The 22046-nt window shown below is 40.0% G+C and overlaps 1 protein-coding gene across 3 annotated transcripts in view; it reads left to right on the forward strand.

Moving 5' to 3' along the window:
- The first annotated feature begins 933 nt into the window (after window positions 1-933).
- SMURF2 (SMAD specific E3 ubiquitin protein ligase 2) overlaps window positions 934-22046 on the forward strand; it is a 116800-nt gene continuing 95687 nt past the window's right edge. For all 3 annotated transcript variants that reach the window (XR_006782790.2, XR_006782791.2, XM_045814604.2), the window contains exon 1: window positions 934-1068. Coding sequence is in view for 1 of the 3 variants with exons in the window: in XM_045814604.2 (XP_045670560.1) it covers window positions 1017-1068 (52 nt within the window). In the remaining 2 variants the exon portion in view is untranslated. The remainder of the gene's footprint in view (window positions 1069-22046) is intronic.

Raw genomic sequence — 22046 nt, forward strand, 5'->3', positions numbered from 1 at the left:
GATCTCGTCCACCAGGTGAGTCCTGGATGGAGGTGGCAACGACGATACCAGGAGCAAAACACCCCACGGATTTGCAGGAGCCCTCGGTATGGGAACAGTGTCTCTTCCCTTACCCCAGCGACGCTCAATTCCCGGGGACTTCCGCTCAATTCGCGGACTCGGTTCCAACCATGCTCGCCCCAGCCTGTTAGATCGCCCTGCACGCAGTGGGCGTCTAATAAATGAAACCTGCGTCGCCCGGACAAAAGCTCTCCCTTAAGTGGGCTGGACCCTAAGCCCCTCCTGGTGCCACAGAGCTCGGCTCCGCCACTTTGCTCTTTTGCCTGTTCTCTCCCCAAGTTCTGTGTGGGACCCTCGGCTGCAGCGAACTCCACCCCCAACCCTTCACCGCCAGCGCCCAGGCCGCCCCGGGCTCCGCGCCCCGCGCCCCCCGCGCCCCGGGCACCCTGCGCGCGCCCGCCCGCCTAGGCCCCGCCCCGCCGGCCCCGCCTCCCGTCTCCTCCCCGCCCCCTGGAGCCGACGAGTGGCGGCGGCGGCCCCAGGACCCGGTTCCCTCAGACAAGAGGGCGGGTGGAGGAGGAAGCGGCCGAGACCCGAGTCCTGCTCCGGCGCCGCCGAGCACCTCCCGCCTCGGCCGACCAGCGCCGTCGGCTCCTGGGCCTCGCCGAGCCGAGAGGAGGGAAAGGCGGAGGCGGCTGCGTGCGGGCGGCGGGGGCGCGGGCGGAGGCGGCGCGGCCGGCCGCGGCTGCCGCTTTGTTGTGCGGCCCGGGCCGAGGAAGGAGAAGTGGGAGGAGGGGGGAGCTCGGCGTCCCGCTCCCTCCGCGGCTCATGGCGACGACGCTCGGCACATCCGGGACCCTCCGGCCGTGGCGGCCGCGGCGCCGGCTGCTCGGGCCCCAGCCCCGGCCGCTGTGGTGACTCCGCCGCGCCTCGCCGTCGCCCCCGCCCCGCCCGCCGGCCCCGGGCCCCGCGCCGCGGCCGCAGCCCCCGCCGCCGCCGCCCCCGCCGCCGGGGACATGTCTAACCCCGGGGGCCGGAGGAACGGGCCCGTCAAGCTGCGCCTGACAGGTGAGGGGGGGCGGCGGGAGCTGGGCCGGGGCAGCCGCGGGGTGGGCGAGCCGGCGGGGGGTGTCTGTGGCCTTGGGAAGGGCCAGGGTCGGGATCAATGGTGAGTTGGGGGTCGGGGACGTGGGAAGGCCTAGTTCAAGGAGAGTAATGGCAAAACCACTCGCCCTTGTTGGGAAATTCTTTAAAAAGCCGACGGTGTCTCGGGGGTCTTTTGTTGCGGGGAGGGCTCCCCTGGTTGGACTCGCAGGCGGATTTGAGGTCGGAAAGCCTTGGCCGAGGAGCACGACACTCTCCGGGGCCTCGGGGAGCAGCCCCTGGGCTACTGCCCAGGTGGGGTCGTCGGGGGGATGAAGAGCTCCTGTGGCGGGGATTATTGGATCCGGTTGCTGACTGCGCGCAGTAAACACTCCTTAAAGATGGAGCGCTTAACGGGAGGGCGTGTGTGTGTTCCCTGGTTGTTAACTTGTTCGCCCACTTAATGCCCGCGTGCAAAAACCTTCATTCTCGGCCGCCAGCCACTGCAGCTGGTGCCGCACACCTGAAACACACGTCTTTGGGAGGGGAGGAGACCGGGGTGGATTTTTCCGGTGTGTCCGCCTTCTCCGACGACTCCGGCTCATTGTACACTCTGTGTTTTGGAAGTGTTTGATTGTAGGGTAGCATGTTTTGGGTTGTTCCTTGTAGGCCGCAGAACTTGTGTCTCACTTCTAACTCTAGACCTGCTTTAAGAACACACTTTTTTTTTTTTTGGGGTACATTTCTAAGTATGTGCTCATACAAACTTGCAGGCGAAGTTTTCTCTCTCCTCCCCTCCTCCCCTTCCCTTTTCTAAATGGAAAAGAATGTATGGAAGGGTTGCTAGGTAGAAGGCTTCTCTCTTACAAAGTGTTTATGATTCCAAGTGCCTTAAATCTTTAACATTATAGGTACATTTTGCTTACACAGTGCCATTTTTTGTATTCTTACGTGGTCGTGTCACCCCATTTTAAGGACAAATTATTTTTGGTTTGAAAGTGGAATTGAAGTCACTGTAGTTATCCTAGTTTCACCATTAACTATTAATAAATCATACAAGTCGTTGGGGGTGTGTGGTGAGAAAGGTTCTGTGTGTGTGTGTGTACGCGCGTGTAAAAATAAACTGTAGTTATGTTTGCCTTTACTAGACTTTGAGATTTATATGGACTAATTTTGTAATTGAATGCTTGTGTGTCACATCCCAGTCCGCTGGCTGAACTTTACAGATAAAAACTTGAAAACTTGCAGTGAATTTGGTATTTGAGAATTTAACCTGTTAATTTGCTGCGCTTTAAAAAAAATATGACTTTTATGACAGTTTTACTTTCCTTGGAGAAAATTGCAAAAAACCATGAACTGAGTGGTTCTTAATGGAAAACCTGGATTGGAGATCCCCCCCCCCCCTTGCCCCCTTTCAGTTTCCTTGTTTTCTTGGGTAACCTTTATAAGGGATCTTTGTTGCTTTAGGGTTTATCTACTAATGTTCCTCTCGGAAATCAGTCCTGTGGTAGTGATCATGGAAAGAACCTGTGATTTCAGGTGTGCAAAAAGCATCAGAAATAGGCTGTGGGCCATTTATGTCCTTCTAGGCTATATGCATAATGAGAAAATGAGGGAGAAAACAGGTATTTTGATTTGTTTTGCAGATATAATGAATTTGAAGTTTTTACTGTGACTCAGTAGGTCTTAAAATGTTTATTTGTGGTTTTCTTACAGCCTATGATATGTTATAAAAATTCATGAGTAAACTTAGGAGAAAAGATGACACTTCTTTTTGGAGGGGGAGAGGGAACACCAGACTAAATTTATAGAGGGACTTTTGTATTTTTAGATTTTTCTGAGGAATATTAAATACACTGTGTCTCCTTAATTGTAAAAACAGTTTGAGGTATTCTCAATTTTTTAAAACCATTGGGAATTTGTCTCTGTCATATTTTAAGAAAAAACTATTCAGATATTAAAAACATTGCCCTCTTCTTTTTGGTTACATTTGGTGGATTCTCTTCTGTTTTGCCAGGAAAGTTAACATATTTTTTCATTTTTGCCCATTTACAAATTAGATGGTATAGATTTTAACAAATAGATTTCAAGAGCTGGATTCAATTAGCAGCTTTTTAGGACATAAACATTAAAGGGTTAGATGGAAAAGATTGTTTTGACTGACTGGATAAATGACAGGGCTGTGTTTGATGTGCGTCCAGGAATTGGTCTGGAGCTGGTGCCCAACTTTTCAGTCCATCTTGAGAAGCCAAATAAAATATTTAACCTAGGCCTCGTTTTGTTTAAAAAAAAAAAAAAAAAGTTGATTCTTTGTTAAGACCTTAAGAAATGTTTGGCATACCTTTAGACTAAGTGTTTAACAGTTCATTTAGATCGGGGTTCCATAATAGAGGAAAATCACTTTAAAAAAAAAAAAAAAGACACATCCCACAGTGAATTTTTATTTGGTTTACAATACACTTGGGCTGTAAGATGCTTTAAAATTATTGTTCTTTGCTTTAAGTCAGCACCATACTAGTATTTTAAATTTATAGAGTGTCTTTGATTTCATGGTGCTTTATGAACTGTACTCAATTATATCTTTAACATAGAGTTGCCCCTTTACTGAAAGGTATAAACAATTCTGGCATGATGACCCACACACACTCACACATACACACAAACTGAAGAAGAAATATTTGAGCCATGAGATCTCTGCCCACAAACAGATACTAGACTTTTCCACATATTATTACTTAGTGAACTGTTTGGTATTTTTGATGCTAAGGAGGCAGGGTTAATTTAATCCCACATTCGAAATTCTTCAGGCCATTGGTGGTTAAAATCTGATTTGGTCCATCAGGTACTTCAGTTGTTCTTATGACATATTAACACTTAATCATTAAAGTAGGCTGTATGGTAAAGTTATCAATTTCAACTATTATTTCTGTAGGGAATTGATTATAAAATGTAAAATTTATATACATTATACTTATTAATATCTGATACAGGCTTTTCTTACAGTGCTTTGGATAGAAAATATTCATTGTATTTGGTTACAGAAAAAAATGGGGTAATTTTTTATATCATTATTGTTTTTGAAAATCAAAGACTTGAAAAAGCAGTTTAGTATAATTTGTAATGTTTAAATTTCTTAGATATGGAGAAATAACAGAATACTTCTCCAGAAAATTTATTGCAGACCTTTTTGTAACCTAAATGTTTTTGTATGCTGTTCCTCATGTTATTAATTTATAAAATCCTTGGCAGTAATGAGGTTAACCTTGTCTATAGCTAAAGGAAAATCAACTTTAAAAGTCCCACTTTAGATATGCTGGTATCTTAGTATTTTACTGTATATTTTATTGATTCTCAAGGGTTTAAAAATCACAACTTGATTATATCTCATAGGTTTCTAAGTAGGGGTGTTAGTGATTTGAATGTCCTCAATTCATTTTATTTTCTTGGTTTTTGAGGAGGAAGCTAATGTGGCTTAAGCCCTTTCCTTTTGTCTTAAGTTGTCTTTTCTAGTCTAACATTCAGACATGTAGTGGAACCTGCTTAGGTTCCTCATGTAGTTTGGTTTTCATTGGTGAGTGAAGGGTGTGTGTGTGTTTTAATCTTGGATTTTACTTTTTTTCCTGTTGGTTGAACTGTAACTATTGTATACTACCATGTTACATATTTGGCTTATCATTTAGCATATTTAGCATAAAACTCAATTTTCAAGGTAAACAAAAGGTCACACTTGAGGCACACAAGATTTTTATTGTCGCCATTTTTGATGTCCGTTAAAGATTTTGAAGGCTTTTAAAGATGTACTATGTCCTAGTTTTTCAAATAGAACACATTTAACGGAACTTAATATTTTATTTATGATTCAGTATCATTGTGAATATAAATTAGCATCTGTTTTAATGTGTAGTGTAAGGATATCATCATGGTGTATGCAGAGAACTGTTTGACCCTGACTGTATGGTGATAAGTTGTTTAACCCCATTCTTACTGCTTTTTCTCTTTTTTGCTGTCATTTTTGTTTACTGTTACTTTCTTTGTTCTAAGAATGCTGGACCCTTGAAATACACTATTGTAATCAGCATTGTTGTGTGTTTCTCTATGACTGACAGGTATTGAATGTTTATTAAGTGCCAGATGCTGTGTTAAGTTTATATCTGTTATCACTCTTAATTCTCACAGTAGGTCCAAGAGGTAGGAAAAACTTGGGGAGGTCAAGTTCATGTCAGAACCCCAAATTGTCTGTCTAGGAAGCTTGTTACAACGTCTAAGATTTTGTGTGGAAAAATAAATACATTCCATTTAGTTGGAATTACGCTTGCCCCTTGAGATTCTCACGCATCTTTTAAGGTTCACCTCAAGGTAGGGGCGCCTGGGTGGCATAGCGGTTAAGCGTCTGCCTTCGGCTCAGGGCGTGATCCCGGCGTTATGGGATCGAGCCCCACATCAGGCTCCTCCGCTATGAGCCTGCTTCTTCCTCTCCCACTCCCTCTGCTTGTGTTCCCTCTCTTGCTGGCTGTCTCTGTCTCTGTCGAATAAATAAATAAAATCTTTAAAAAAAAAATTTAAGGTTCAACTCAAGGCTTACCGTTATCCCTAGAACTTTCCTTGACCTGAGTTGGCCTTTCCTTTGTGACTAAGAGGCTCTTCCTCTGGTATCAGACCTAACTCAGTGAAGGGTATTTGTTGTTTCTATGCTATAAGCTCTAGGAAGCCAGAATCTTTGTTTCAGTAGGGTTTTTGGCATTTTATTGAATGAATGCTGGAGACCTAGAGGTAATTCTCTGTAGTTCTTTATGTATTCTTTGTGGCTAATGCACTAGATGTGAATGGCAAGAGGTGAGGCTGGACAGGAACCAACCCAATTTGGAAAACTTACTATGTTTTGCCAAGGTGTTTGATTTTTTTTTTTTTTTTTTAAGGTAGTGGGAACCATTGAAGGATTTTTAGCTTTGATATCTTTGATGTTTAGAAACATTGATCTTTGGGCAGTAGGGAGGATGGACTGGGATGGGAACTGTGAAGACTGATTTTAGGTCATCTAGTTAAGAGTAGGCTACATAACAACCGTTGTTCTTTTTTTCTTTTTATAACTTTTATGTCTAAATTTTTTTATTACAGGTGATTGCTGTAAACGTCTTGGTGTAGATAACTTTTTAAAAAGGATTATTTTCCTAAGATATTTCCACAGAAAGAGTGCTATTACAGGGGCACCTGGATGGCTCAGTCAGTTCAGCCTCTGACTCCTGATTTTTGGCTCAGGTCATGAGCTCAGAGTCCTGGGATAGAGCCTTGCAGCCAGGAGTCTGCTTGAGGCTTCTCTCTCCCTCTGCCCCTCTCCTTGCTTACATGCACTCTCTCTCTCTCAAATAAATAAATAAATCTTAAAAAAAAAAAAGAGTGCTGTTGCATTATGGGGTGTGGATCTTTTATAAGTTCTTTATTAATTTTTCCTCAGCGGCTTCCTATAAGCATTGTGCCTATTTAGGGCAGCAATGAATAAATAAGTGTAACTTTTTACTATCCTGTTACAAGCATTGGTTCTTGTTTTAAATTTTTTGCCGATCATGGAATATAGTATTTAAACATTTACTTGTGAAGTTGAATATTTTCCTGTTATTAATGATACTTCTTTCTGTTGACTTGTTTGGCCTTGTCCTACTTATCTGCTAAGGCCTTTGTGTTTTTCTTATTGATCTGCTTGAGAATTAAAAATGTTAATCTGTTGTTAGATTTGCTACAAATGTTTTCGCAGTCTGCTATTTGACTTTTAATTTTTCACCATTTTTGGACATCAGAAATGTGTTGTTTTAGGAATCAAATCTGTTAAACTTCTCTTTTGTTTTTCTTATTCTATTACTTGGAAGACCTTTTTCTTTAAGAGGCTTAGTAAATATTTAAGTACATTTTATTTTAGTGTTTCTTAAAAATCATTTAGGAAGATATTTCTCCCCCAGTTTCTATTTAGTCATCTCATTATTATTGATTAACCCGATCTTCCTTTTGACAGTGATGGAATATCTTTTTATGTTAAATTAGTTATAATAGAGTCATATTGTCTCTTGTTCAGTGCCACACTTTTCATCATTGTAGCTTTATAATTTAGTTTAATATGCTGATTGTGATGGAACTTTTTCTGCTATTTTCACTTATTTGCTCTTCCACACAAGTATTAAACTTGTTAAGTTTAAGAGGAAATTTCCTTAGGGTTGTGATTAGAATCACCTTACTTTGGGAAAAAGAGGCATTTAAGTGTAGTTTTCCTTCCTAGGAGCACACTATATTTTTACTTTCATTTAAGCTTTTGTCCATATTGCTCAGGATAGTTCAATAATTTTATATGTTTTTTTTTTTTTAAGATTTTATTTATTTGAGAGAGCGAGTGAGAGTGTGTGCACGTGTGCGTGCATGAGCAGGGAAGGAGGGGCAGAAGGAGATGGAGAAGCAGACTCCCCTCCCTGCTGAGCTGGGAGCCCCATGCAGGGCTTGATCCCAGGACTCTGGGATGATGATCTGTGCCGAAGGCAGATACTTAACTGACTGAGCCACCCAGGTGCCCCTAATCTTCTATGTTTTGATGTAATTCCTGCTAATTTATATTTGTGACATTTTCATTGTATTTTCTAATCTTATTTATTGTTTGTTTTTAGGAATGCAGCAATAGGTATTTTTGCTTGATTAGAGCAATTTTGTTGAATGCTAATCCTGCTAGTATTTTACTTGATGCTAGTTTTCCAGGTACCAGTATTTGGCATTTTTTACAGTTGAATGTTTACATTAAAAAAATTTATTTTCTTGGGGTGCCTGGGTGGCTCGTCATTAAGCGTCTGCCTTCGGCTCAGGGTGTGATCCCAGCGTTCTGGGATCGAGCCCCGCATCAGGCTCCCTACTCTGCTGGGAGCCTGCTTCTTCCTCTCCCACTCTCCCGCTTGTGTTCCCTCTCTCACTGGCTCTCTCTCTCTCTGTCAAATAAGTAAATAAAATCTTTAAAAAAAAAATTCTTTTCTTTTGGATTTTTCCACTAAAGTATAATTAGTTTAACAAAATGAGGAATTTCATGTTAGTTTGTTTTAGAATAAGTTCTGAAGGCATGGACTACTTTTTTTAAAAAACCGCATTTGATATACTGAGAAGTATTGACATGTATCTTAAGTTTAGCAGTTTGGTTTCTTACTAAATTAACAGCAGACATAAAACTTAAGTCTTATTTATTTATTTGGTTTTTTAAGATTTAAGATGTATCTTTATGTTAATGAATCTAATAATACCTAAAATGTTAGGAATTATTACATAGATAATTGCATAAAGGTTATTCTTTTTTCCCAGAAAGTTTCCTCATGCCCCTTCACAGCCAGTCTCCTTCTCCCATCCCCAGTCCTTGGCAACCACCACTTTACTTTCTGTCACTGTGGTTTTGCCTTTTCTAGAATTTTAAGTAAATGGAATTGTACAGTATGTAGTCTTCTGGGCCAGCCTTCTTTCACTTAGCATAGTGGTTTTGAGATCTGTCTATCTTGTATATCAGCTGTTTGTTCCTTCATATTCCTGAGGAATGTTGCATTGTGTACATATGCCCCATTTTGTTTATCATTTCATAAATATCCACAGATATTTCAGTTCTTTCCAGTTTTTAGCCATTACAAATAAAACTGCTGTGAACATTTGAGTATACCTCTCTTTGTGTGAACATGTTTTTATTTCTCTTGGGTAAATGATTAGATTGTTGGTTCATATGGTGAATATGTAAATATGTGTTTAACTTTAAAAATAACTGCTGAAGTGTTTTTCAAAGTTGTACCATTCTGCATTTGTACCAGCAAGAGTTCCAGTTGCTCCCAGTCCTAGCTAGTACTTGAAGCTTGAACACTTGCTGTTGTCATCTTGGATTTTAGCCATTCTAATTGGTGTGTAAGATATTTCATTGTAGCTTTAATTGTATTCCCTTATTGACCTACAATGTTAAGCATTTTTTCATGGGCTTAGTTGCCATCTGTGTATCTTTGGTGAATATCTGTTCAAATATTTTGCTCATAATTTAAGTTATTTTTTTAATTATCAAGTTTTGACATTTCTTTTTGTATTCTGGATACAAGTCCTTTATCAGATATGTGTTTTGCAAATATTTTCTTCTAACTTGGGGCTTTCCCCCCAGTCGTGTTTCAAAAAGCAGAAGTTTTGAATTTTGATTTAGCCTAGTTCATCAGTCTTTCATTTATGATTCATGCTTTTTATGTCCTAAGCTATGTTTTCTTAATCCACAGTTCTAAAAGTTTTCTCTCATGTTTTCTTCTGTGTTACAGTTTTGGCTTTTACATTTACATCTATGACTCTTCTAAAGTTAATTTTTTTAGTAGTGTGAGAGGTAAGGATTAAGGTTTTGTTTTTTTCCTTCCCCATATGGATATCTGATTTTCTTAGCACTATTTGTTCACATACTTTTGTTTCTTCCATTGCATTGTCTTGGTACCTTGGCTGAAAATCAGCTGACAATATACATGTAGTAAGTTCTATTTCTGGACTCTGTTCTGTTCCTTTTAGCTATAATTCTATCCTTTACAAGTTTATCATTTATAAGCCACAATTTCCTGATAACTATAGCTTTAACATAAGTCTTCTGATTTCAAACAATGATTAAAAAGCTTTTCTTAAACATTTTGATAACAGTTTAATAAGCATAATTAAGTCTTTAATTTAGGATACTGTAATGATTTAGGATTTTGTAATGCTTTGGAGCCACTATTTCATTTATTCAGCCAATAAATATTTATCAAATTCTTGACATTTGCAGACATTGATTATTAATGATATATAGTACCATGAAAGGAAATATGGGAAATCAGAATAAACCTAGATTGGGGTCTCTATTTTTCTTCTGAAAATTTCTATTATGTACCTTTAAAAAATTTATTTTTATCTCTTACTGATAAAAGTGGATTGCAGCAGGTATGAGTTAACAAGGTTTGCCTGTTTACCAGCTATCAGCCCCCTCAGGTCATTTTTGGAAAAAGGTGGGATAAAAAGAATAAACATACGTAAAATGTGACAATAGAAAGGAAAGGATATACTGTAATTTTTAAATGTGTGTTGGATTATGGGTATTTTTTTGGTTGTATTATTTTGTATTATGAGCATGTATTTTCTATAAGACAAAGGAAGAAAGTCAATTTTATTAAAATCTAAGCAGACTGAGAGAGAGAGAGACAGCATGAGCAGGAGGGGGGGGAGGGAAAGGGAGAGAGAAACTTAAGACGACTCCATGCTGAGTGTGGAGCCCGATGTGGGGCTGGATCTCAGGATGCTGAGATCATGACCTGAGCTGAAACCAAGAGTCGGATGCTTAATGGACTGTGCCACCCAGGTGCCCCAGACTTTTTTTTTTTTAAAGATTAAAAAAAATTTTTTTTTAAAGATTTTTTTATTTATTTGACAGAGAGGGAGCAAGCACAACCATGGGGAGTAGGAGAGGGAGAAGCAGGCTCCTGCTGAGCAGGGAGCCCCATGTGGGGCTTGATCCCAGGACCCTGGGATCATGACCTGAGCTGAAGGCAGATGTTTAACCGACTGAGCCACCCAGGTGCCCTGATTTTTTTTTTTAAATTAGAGAGAGCGGGTGAGCATGAGCAGGGGGAGGGGCAGAGGGAGAGAGAAAATCTCAAGCAGACTCCATGGCAAGTGTGGAGCCCCATGGGGAGCTCAATATGGGGCTTGATCTCATCACCCTGAGATCACGACCTGGGCTCAAACCAAGAGTCAGTCACTCAACCAGCCGAGCCAGCCAGGCGCTTCTAAGCAGACTTTTTTATTTGACCGTAATACATTTCATGTCACAAAACAGACATCCGTAATGTAGATCTTATTTACTGTGTAAGATATACTTTGTAATTTGGAGGGAGGCAGTTGGGATGTTGTGGAAAGAGTATAGAACTTGCAGAAAATTTAGGTTCAGATCCTAGTTAGGCCACAGGTAAGCATTGTCCCTTTAAGCATATCACTTACTTTCTTGGTGCCTGTGCTTTTAGTTTTTTGTTTTTTTTTTTAAAGATTTTATTTATTTATGTGGCAGAGAGACAGCCAGGGAGAGAGGGAACACAGGCAGGGGGAGTGGGAGAGGAAGAAGCAGGCTCCCAGCGGAGGAGCCTGATGTGGGGCTCAATCCCAGTAGTCTGGGCTCATGCCCTGAGCCAAAGGCAGATGCTTAACGACTGAGCCACCCAGGCGCCCCTGTGCTTTTAGTTTTAAGTGCATGCTTAAAATGATAGTATTACGTATTTTAAGATTCTCCTAGACAAGAAATAATGTATATGAAAAATACTGTTCAAGCTGTAAAGTATTATGTTAATGTATTGTCATTTTCGATCAAAGACTTTTAAATGTTGGTCATAACCAATTATATGCTGTTATTTATAAGAGTAAGTATAGCATTAATAAGGATTAATATAGTTATCTGTTTAATTAATACCATGTCTTATAAAATAGGCACAAATGTATAATTGGGGGTACCCCGTGTATCATAAAGAATTCATATAGTTAGATAAGCTACTGTGTTACAGTTTTCATTACATTAACTCATATAGTATACACTTGGACAGTTAACTGTGTTTTCTCCCCTCCCCCTTACTTTTGGTGAAAAGTAGAAGAGCCTTGGAGAATAGTTTGAATAGCTCAGGGTTTTGGAGGTGGCAAAACTGTTTGGATCCAAATCCAGTCTTTAATGACTTAATACATGTCCCTGTAGCTTGCTGGCACTTTCAAGAATAGCCCGTAGTTTCACCTCTTGTCAGTAGGTGGGGATATTTCTGCACAGGTAGATGTTGGAGTGTGTTAAGACCTATGAAACTCAAAGTCTGAATGAGTGTACTTGAAATAAATGGAGTTGGAGAATTAGAACCTATCAAAGGTGACAGTGGCTTTTAATGAAAATCCATATATTAGGATAAATTTCCTTATATAAACTATATGCTAAATGTGTTATAGGAGTAGATAAAAAAATTCTTATTAGAATTACAAACATAAGTAGCTAATTCTTTAATTTTTGTATATTATCTTATGTCATCTGGCTTTAAATATAACTTTCTCTAGTGAAGAAAGAACAGTTATTGATTGGTCAGATTATTCAGAATCATGAATAGTATACTACTATAAAAAAGGTTGAATTTTTTAAAATTGAATTTTGGAAATTTTGTAAAGGAAGAAAGATGAGAAAAAATTTTTTTAATTTAAGAAAAGTGAGATGGCTTTTGATACATGTGATACATTCAAAATACCCTAAAGTAATACTCGATACATAGTATACGCTCAGTAAGTATTTGTAAATTAAAGAATGATTGAGGGGGCACTTGGGTGGTTTAGTCAGTTTAAGGGTCCAACTCTTGATTTTGTCTCAGGTCATGACCTCAGGGTGGTGAGATCAAGCCCTGCATAGGCTCCGCACTCAGTGGGGCATCTACTTGGGATTCTCTCTCCCTCTGCCCCTCCCCCCTGCACTTTCTTGTGTGCAAGCTCTGTCTCTTTCTCTCTAAAATAAATAAATGTTTCAAAAAAAAAATGAGGAAATTGGAAAAAAACTTACCTGGTCTTTAGGACTTCAATTGAGACAAATAATAGGATCTGTCTTTGTGATGTCATTATTGAATTAACTGACATTTTTACCATAGTAATTTTGACAGAAGTTATAAAGATAGAGGACTGAAGTATTCATTGAGATTAATATTTGACTTCATTAATAGAACTCTTACTATACTCTGCAAAACTTTTTATTTTATTTTGGGGTCACTTGGGTGGCTTAGTTAAGTGACTCTTAGTTTTGGGTTGGATAATGATCTCAGGGTTGTGAGATTGAGCCCTGAGTCAGGCTCCATGCTGGGTGTGAAGGCTGCTTAAGATTCTCTCTCTTCCTGGGGCGCCTGGGTGTCTCAGTCATTAAGCGTCTGCCTTCCGCTCAGGGCATGATCCCGGGATCCTGGGATCGAGCCCTGCATGGGGCTCCCTGCTCTGCTAGGAGCCTGCTTCTTCCTCTCCCACTCCCCCTGCTTGTGTTCCCTCTCTCGCTGGATGTCTCTCTCTCTGTCAAATAAATAAATAAAATTAAAAAAAAAAAAAAGATTCTCTCTCTTCCTTTCTCTCTTAAAAAAAAGGGGGGGGGGAGAAAAAAGATCTTATTTTTACCCAACATGGGGCTTGAGCTTACAACCCAGAGATCAGGAATCACATGCTGTACTGACTGAGCCAGTAGCGGAGCCAGACACCTCCAAAATTTACTTCTTAACAAAGTAAAGATCTGTCTGATAGTCACTGCAAAAAGATCTGTTTTTGTAGCGTCACCTAAGAAAATTCACATATCCCTGTTGATGTTAGGGAGATAATTAATTTTTCAGAGCTCTACAGTTTTAAAGTATTCTTATTTATAATCTAACCACTATTCAGATCCCAACTTTATAAGTATTTTGAACCAATGACAGTGAAATGAGAATCTTTATCTGATGAACTTTTTTTCTTAAGTCTTATGAAAAGAATGGTAATAGATTTTTGAGGAAACAATTGGTACAACTGTTCCAGTTCTATAGAAGCGAGGCTAGTTGAACCAGAAGTCCTTTGTAATGAATTATGAATCCTTCTAGAGGCGCCTGGCTGGCTCAGTCAACGAAGAGATGCATTTCTATCTCTTTTCTTCCTTGTTCCCTTCCCCCTTTTTGACTAATTGGTTCTAATAAGGAGGCAGGAAAGGTCTATGCATTGTTTGGTTGGTATGTCTCAAGTCTCTCTTAAACTATAACCGCCCCCCCCGCCCAACTCCTCACCTTTTCTTATGCTTTTCTCATATCTCCCCAATTTTTGCCAGTGCTGTTTCCTTACTTTCGTTCCTTACCTAGTCTTCCTGCCTAATCTGCTCGCCTATGAAGACATAGCTGAAGAATGATCTCTTCTGAGAAGTCTTCTCAGACTTCTCCAGGCTTAGTTAGGTACCCCTCTCTAGCAGTTGGGGTCCTGATAGAAAACAGGTAACATTCTCACTATAGGTGAAAGGGATTGTTATGAAGGGACCACTTATAATGAATGGACAGGGTTAAGGGAATACACCAAGGAGTAGCGCAGCACCTAGGGACTAGCCCATCTTTGGGCCAGCAAGTGCAAAGGAAGAGAGTCGTTTTAGGAACCCAGAAAGACCCTTGCTGTTGTTTCTTATTTACTGAACCCAGTTTGAAGCTGGAGGGCAAGGGAGCCTAGGTTGTGTGGTCCATAAAAGTCAGCTTCCTAGGACACTAAGCACTGGGTAAAGAGTGGAGAATGGATCCGGAGGAGCAAATAGAGAACATCCAGTATACCCTTATTTATACTCCTGCAGTACTGCAGCACACTTCATTGTGCTGTCGTATTGACTTAAACGTTCATTGGTTGTATTGATGTTTTCCTTGTAGCACTGTGAACTCCTTTGTAGCTATAAACTGACTTTTTTTTTTTTTAAAGATTTTATTTATTTATTCGACAGAGATAGAGACAGCCAGCGAGAGAGGGAACACAAGCAGGAGGAGTGGGAGAGGAAGAAGCAGGCTCATAGTGGAAGAGCCTGATATGGGGCTCGATCCCAGAACGCCGGGATCACGCCCTGAGCCGAAGGTAGACGCTTAACCACTGTGCCACCCAGGCGCCCCTATAAACTGACTCTTATTCATATTTGCATACCCATGGTACTCATTAGATATTTGTTAATTAAATGAATAAAAGTTTAAAAAAGAGCTGGATGAGATACATAATTTTTTAGAAGATTTTGTTTATTTGACAGCACAAGCAGGGGGAGCGGCAGGCAGAGGGAGAGGAGAAGCAGTCTCCCTGCTGAGGAGAGAGCCTGATGTGGGGCTCAACCCAGAACCCTGGGCTCATGACCTGAGCTGAAGGCAGATGCTTAACCGACTGAGCCACCCAGGCACCCCGAGATACATAAATTAAAAGGTCTGTCCTACTTAGTGGTAATGTGTGGTGATTCTTAGTTCAAAAGAGAATAAATTTAATAATTTTTGTTTTGTTTGGCAGTTTTGATGCTTCTGCAATAATTGGCTCACTCATTTTAGTTGAAGAGAGGCCAAGGGATTGATTTAGTCTGTAATAGATAGCTACTATATTTAGAAGGATTATAATGCAAGATCTGAGTTGGCTGCTTGGTGGCCTGGTAAGTATATTTATGCACTTTCTTTTGCCATAGGAGAATCATGATACAGGGCAAAAATCTGTAGAGGCTGTAAGGCTAATTATGTTAGCTTCAAGAAGAATGTGACTTATTAGACTTTCTATGGGTTCTGACATAGCTTTTTCAAATCTCATAAATATATGAAAGCTGGTCTCTATCAGGAAAATTCTTCCTTATTGTTTGCCAAACAAGTTCTTTTTCTCCCCCTAATTAGTTGAACTAATTATCATATTTGCTATAAAGGCTTGTTAGAATTGCTGCATAAAAAATTACTGCAAAACTTAGAGGCCTAAAACACAAATGATAATTTTATTATCTCTCACAGTTTCTGTGGGTCAGGAGTTTGGGAAGGGTGGTTTTGGCTCAGAGTCTGTCATGTGTTTTATTCAGACGGTGTCTGAAACTGGAATAGCTGGGGGCAAGCTGGGCATCTGTTTCTCTTCAGGTCCTCGGAGAGCCTCTCCGTGTGGCCTCTGTGCGTGGGCTAGTTTATGACAGTTCTAGGGCAGTTACACTGCTAGTATGACTGACTCAGGGTACCAGCAGGAGTTGTCCAAGGAGCAAGGTGGAAGCTACATCCTCTTTTCTGGAGTAATCTAGGAAGTCCTTGCCACATTTTATTGATTATGAGCAAGTTAGTTCATTACAAGCTCTTCTAGATTCAAGGGGAGAGAACATAGACCTCATCTGTTGATGGAAAAAGTATCAAGGAATTTGCAGCCATTTAAAAAATTGTCATAGGCAGCAGCTGCTGCTATTTCTTGTTGTTTTGTGGGTTGAACTACATACTATTTGGTATCATAATCTAATAGATACCATTTTTCAGCTTTTATAATTTATGTTCTGCCTTTGAAGTTTACAAGAATTTTATTAGAGAGCACTTAACAAGTGGCATACAAGTTTTCAACAGCTTCTAGAAGAGCTATGATAATTTGTTTTTGAAGTAGAAAAATCCGGGGGCACCTGGCTGGCTCAGTAGGTAGAGCATGTGACTCTTGATCTTGGGGTTGTGAGTTCGAGCCCCATGTTGGGTGTAGAAATTACTTTAAAATTGAAAAAAGTGGGGTGCCTGGGTGGCTTCGTTGTCGGGCGTCTGCCTTTGCCTCAGGGCGTGATCCCAGAATCCTGGGATCGAGCCCCGAGTTGGGCTCCTTGCTCCGCTGGGGGCCTGCTTCTTCCTCTCCCACTCCCCCTGCTTGTGTTCCCTCTCACCCTGGCTGTCTCTCTGTCAAATAAATAAATCCATAAATTTTGGTAAATTATAAAAAAGATACTCAGTGGAAACAAAAGCAGACTGGTGAAAAGAAAGAAGGCAAATAGTGTTTGAAGAAAATAATTTATGCAAATATAAAAATTTAATTCTTTGATTCTCTGGAATGATTTTTATATTGAAAAAATAGTTCAGGCCTAAAAAATAATTTTAGTGTTCTCCCATCAGATCTCTCTTGTTTTTCTTTAACCCTTTTTTAGTCCATTCTCCACAAAGCAGCTTCATATGTTTAAAAAAAAAAAGTGAATTGAGTAATTTTGCTCCCTTGCTTCAAATTCTCCAGTGGCTTTCCATTATGCTTTGAATGACGTAGACATTATTTGCACAAGATCCTGTATAATCTGTTCCCTGGTGACTGTTCTTTCCTTTTGCTCATTATGTTATAGTCCTATTGATTTTGTTTTAATTTCTTGAAAAGATCAGTCTCTTTCCCATCTCAGGGACTTTGTGTATTTTTTTGTGGGGTGGGGGGATAGGGATCTTTTTTTATCTTGCTACTTATGTTTCTGTGTCAGTTTAAGTATCATCCCAAAGAATTCCTAAATACTCTGTCTAAAGTAGCTTCCAGTCTCATTATTATCTCACAATATCCTGTTAACTTCAGAGGACTTAATACAATTCATTTTTATATTCATTTCGTTATTGTCTTTTAAAAAATACTTGTAATTTTAGACTAGTTTTAGATTTACAGAAAAATTGGAAAGATAGGACTGAGAGTTCCTATATATTCCATACCCAATTTCCCCTATTATTAAGTAATCTTACATTAGTATGGTGCGTTCATCACAATTAATGAACCAATAATGATACATCATCACTATTATTTTAATTTAAATGTTGTTAGTTAACATATAGCGCATACAGTGCAGTGTTAGTTTCTGGAGTAGAATTCAGTGATTCGTCACTTATATCCAACACCCAGTGCTCATCACAGGTGCCCTCTTCAGTACCCATCAGCTATCTAGACCATCCCCCACTCACCTCCCTCCGTCAGCCCTCAGTTTGTTCTCTGTCGCTAAGAGTTACTTGTGCCTTGAATGATACATTATTAACTAAAATCCATACTTCACTCAAATTTTCTTAGATTTTACCTAATGTTGCTCATTGTCTTTCATCTCTACTAGATTGTGAGCTCCTGCAGGCAGGGACTGTGTGTGTTTCACTCACCTAAGGTAATACTAAGTAAACACTTAGGAGGTATTCTAAATATTTCTTGAATGACTATTAGAAAGATGTCTCAGAGTTTACAGACTAATGTCTTTCCCATTTTAGGTGAGTATCTTGCTTAGGGACATCCTGCGTGTCTTTCCCAGTTCCATGGCTAGTTTGCAAGATCCAAGTCTCCAAGGTGGTACTAGAACCCATATCTTGTCATATCTAATTTGCTATATATAGGGGTGAGTTTACTGGGAGACTCACAAAGCTGGTGAAATTCATGAAACTAATAAAGCTTAACTTTCAGGATTCTGAGGGCCTTGGAGGAACCCTAGCAATGAGTTCACATGGTCACTTTAAAAAATCTTTTATTGATATATATTATATACATGGAAAAGTGCAAACATTGTAAGCATCCAGCTTAAGACTTCTCTCAAACTTAACACACCTAAATAACCAGCACCCAGATCAAGAAACAGAACATTTCCTGTACAGTATCACATACTTATGAAGAATTTGTAAATATCCTAACCACAATCAGTTAAGATTGCCCTCTCTTTTTTCACTGACTTCCCCTCTATCACATGTGTCCTTATGTTGGTGGCACTGGAATGGCTGTAGGCATTTTGGGCATCTGGTTATGGGGAAACTGACATTGGGATACATTTAATTGGGTTTTAGCAGGGTATGTTTATTTGGTTCATAGTCCATGTATTGTCAAGGTATTGTTAGCCATTCCAGTATAGGGATAGTTTCTAGGAGTACTACACATTATTATGTTAACTCACCTGGCATTGTGACATAAATGTGCAGACCTAGAAATGGTACAGTAATATCAGTGTGTCCCATGGTATCTGGCACCTGAAGAATGTGGTTAGTAAAGGAAAAGCAAGGTTTGATGCCAAAAGCCAGTCTGTGAAAATTCTTCCAAATCTTAAAGCTTCATATGAAAAAGACTTAAGAATTTTCCCAAGTTTGACCACAATCCTAAAAGTTTACATAACATTACCAATAATGGACCTGTGCTAAAAGAAACTTTTTGAAGCCAACAATAACAACAACAACAAGAAAAATATATTCAAGTATGTTAGAGGAAGGACTGAATTATTTTTCTGTTGTTTCTATAGAAATGACATTATAAAACTCATGAGAAAGTGCGATACTGGCATAAGCGTTGATGGATCAATGGAATAGAATCAAGAGTCCAGAGATAAACTCATATACCCGTGGTCAGTTGATCTTTGACAAGGGTGCCAAGACCATTCAGTGGGGAAAGGTTAGTCTTTTCAACAAATGATGTTGGAAACAACTGGATATCCACATGGAAAAGAATGAAGTCGAACTGCCACCTCACACCGTATATAAAAATTAACTCAAAATGGATTAATGACCTAGTTTAACAGCTAAAACCATAAAAATTTTTAGATGGAAACACAAGACCTTGAATAGGAAATGATTTGTTAAATGACACCAAAGAGCACAGGTAACCACAGGAAAAACAAATTGGACTTCATTAAAACTTTTGTGCCCCTCTGGCAAGGATTCTCATACACTGTTGGTGGGAATTGAAAATGGTTCAGCCACTGTGGCAATATGTTTGGCGGCTCCTCAAAAAGTTCAACATGGAATTACCATTTGACTCAGCAGTTCCATTCCTAGCTATATAACTAAGATAACTGAAAACCTAGGTTCACACAAAAATTTATACATGAATGTTCATAGCAGTTTTATTCATAATAGCCAAAATAGTTGGGTGTAAACAACCCAAATGTCTATTAACTGATTAATAGATAAAATTTGGTATATCTATACAAGGGAGTATCATTCATCCATAAAAGGGAATGAAGTACTAATACATGCTACAATATTAATGAACCTCAAAAATATGCTGTGTGAAGGAAGCCAGACATAAAGGGTCACATATTGTATGATTCCAGTTGGAAAATCTGTAGAGACATAAAGTAGATTAGTGGTTGCTTAGGTATGGAGTTTCTTTTTGCAGCGATGGAAAAGTTCTGGGATTAGATAGCAGTGGTGGTTGTACAGCATTAGAAATATACAAAAAAATTGAATCACACAGTTTAAAATGTGAATTTCATGTTATGCAACTTTAATCTCAATAAAACAAATTGCAAAAAATCTGTTATATGGGAAGAGATAAAGAGTATGCAGCCAGAAAACTAGAACAAAAGGTATTGTAGGGCTGTGTCCGTTAACAAAAATATTGTTATTTTCTGTTTTGATGATGTATTTGTCAGCTTGTTAAAATTTATGATTTTCCCATTCTAAATTGACTATTTGCTTTCATACCTAATTTTATATTCATAAAGTGGGACCCTCAAACTGTATAAACTCTGGGCTTTGCAAAACCTGGATGCACCCTAGTATATAAAGTAGCATCAAATAATCATTCAAGAACCATTGTCTTTTTTTTTTTTTTAAGATTTTATTTATTTGTCAAGAGAGTGAGAGAGCAAGCAAGCAAGCAGGCACAAGCAGGGGGAGCAGCAGGCAGAGGGAGAAGCAGGCTCCCCGCTGAGCAGGGAGCCTGATGCGGAACTCCATCCCAGGACCCTGGGATCATGACTTGAGCCAAAGGCAGACACTTAACCGACTTAGCCACCTAGGCGTCCTGAACTATTGTCTTTTTAAGCATGGGGGATTGAACAAATGTTTATTTCTGTTCTCTCCCAAAACCCCATTTCATGAGAGTAAAGGAATAAAAACAGCATACCACCTGCAAGAGCAAAAAGAACAGGAGACAGCACATAAGTGATGAGAAAAAAATTTCAGGAAGATGGAAGGTAGTTGGAGTAGGTAATTTAGCTGAGAAAGTAGGGTATAAAGTGTGCAGACGGGTATACCAGATTTCTTGCAGTATTCCATCTAGTTCATGTCACAGATCTCTAGAAAAGGCTCAGGAGCTGGAGGCACTCTGTATCTCTGAGGCTGCAGGTGAGATGTGAGGCAGCAAATGGGAAATGGTTAGTCTATAAATGGGTCTGTATGTACTTCATCCCAGACAGATTCACTCCAGGCAGCCAGGTGACTGTTCTTCCTCAGCCCTCACAAAATTGTCTTATTTTGTGGAGAAAGTTAACCAAAATGGCTTCTGTCCCAGGGATACCTGATACTGTGGAAGGTGGGGGAGAAGTGCTCACCTGAAAATGAGGGGACTGGCAACATCTTCAACAGTGAAACTCCCAGCCCCTTTGCACTGCTCAGCTCCAAGAACACTAACAGCCAGTTGTATCTTTTATCCTTTACGAAGAAATCTTTTCTGGAAAAAATTGGACAGCTCCAGAGAAAACACAAATGCTAAGTCTCTCAGTGAAACAGTCAGGTCCCCTGCCAGACGCCCTACAGTCAGAGTATCAGTTGCCAGTAGGGGGAGGGAGGGTCTCACCATTCAGTCCTTAAACTTTTAATTTCACATGAAGAAGTAAAAATGGCACTGACTTCTCAACAGCAGTATCAGAACTGCAAAAAGAGTTGAGCAATGCCTTCGGTATTCTGAGGGAAGATGACTTGTAGCCTAGAACCCAACCATTTGTTCCATCAAGTATGAAGGCAGAATAAAGGTATTTTGCGTGCCAGATCTCAAAAAAATCCTGTCCACTTGTCCTTCTTAAGATACGAAAGATATGCCCACCAAAATGAGGGAGCACACTCTGAAAGAGGAAGACACAGGTGATTGTACCCTTGTACACAAAGGGAAAGGCAGATGGAGGCAAAGGAAAGTCCTAGGGCCGTAAACCTAAAGTCAAGGGTAGGAGGAGACTCCACCTTCAAATTTTATGCAACATCTTGTGTATTTTTTCTTGAGAGAAGGTCTGTACTGGGACCCTTGTTTATAAATGACCAAAAGCCAAACTTGTGAAAATGCATTGCCAGCCATGACCATTATCACTTTTTTAGTGTTTAACAATTCTGTAGGTGAGAGAGATGGTATGTTTAAAAAATTTTTGAGTTTGAAAGTCTTTTTTTAATCTTTTAAAAAGGTGTATTTATGAGAGAGAGAGAGCGTGGAAGTGAGGGAGAGTGTGTGTGTGTGTGTGTGTGTGTGTGTGTGTGTGTGTGTGCGCGCGCGCGCGCATTCAGGGCGGGGGGTGGGGGAGCAGAGGGAAAGGGAGAGAGAAACTTAAGCCGATTCTGCACTGAGTGTGGAGCCCACCACGGGGCTCTGTCTCAGGACCCTGAGATCACGACCTGAGCTGAAACCAAGAGTCGGGATGCTTAACTGACTGCGCCACCCAGGCGGCCTCAAAAGTCTTTTTTATTGTCAAGTTGATCACTTTTACTGTCAGAACTGTTTTTTTTCCTGCTTTTGTCAATTACATTATGGCTTTACTGCTAAAATAC

Source organism: Ursus americanus, chromosome 23 (genome assembly GCF_024610735.1).
Source record: "Ursus americanus isolate L20-20 chromosome 23, mUrsAme1.1.p, whole genome shotgun sequence".
Classification (NCBI taxonomy): Eukaryota; Metazoa; Chordata; class Mammalia; order Carnivora; family Ursidae; genus Ursus; species Ursus americanus.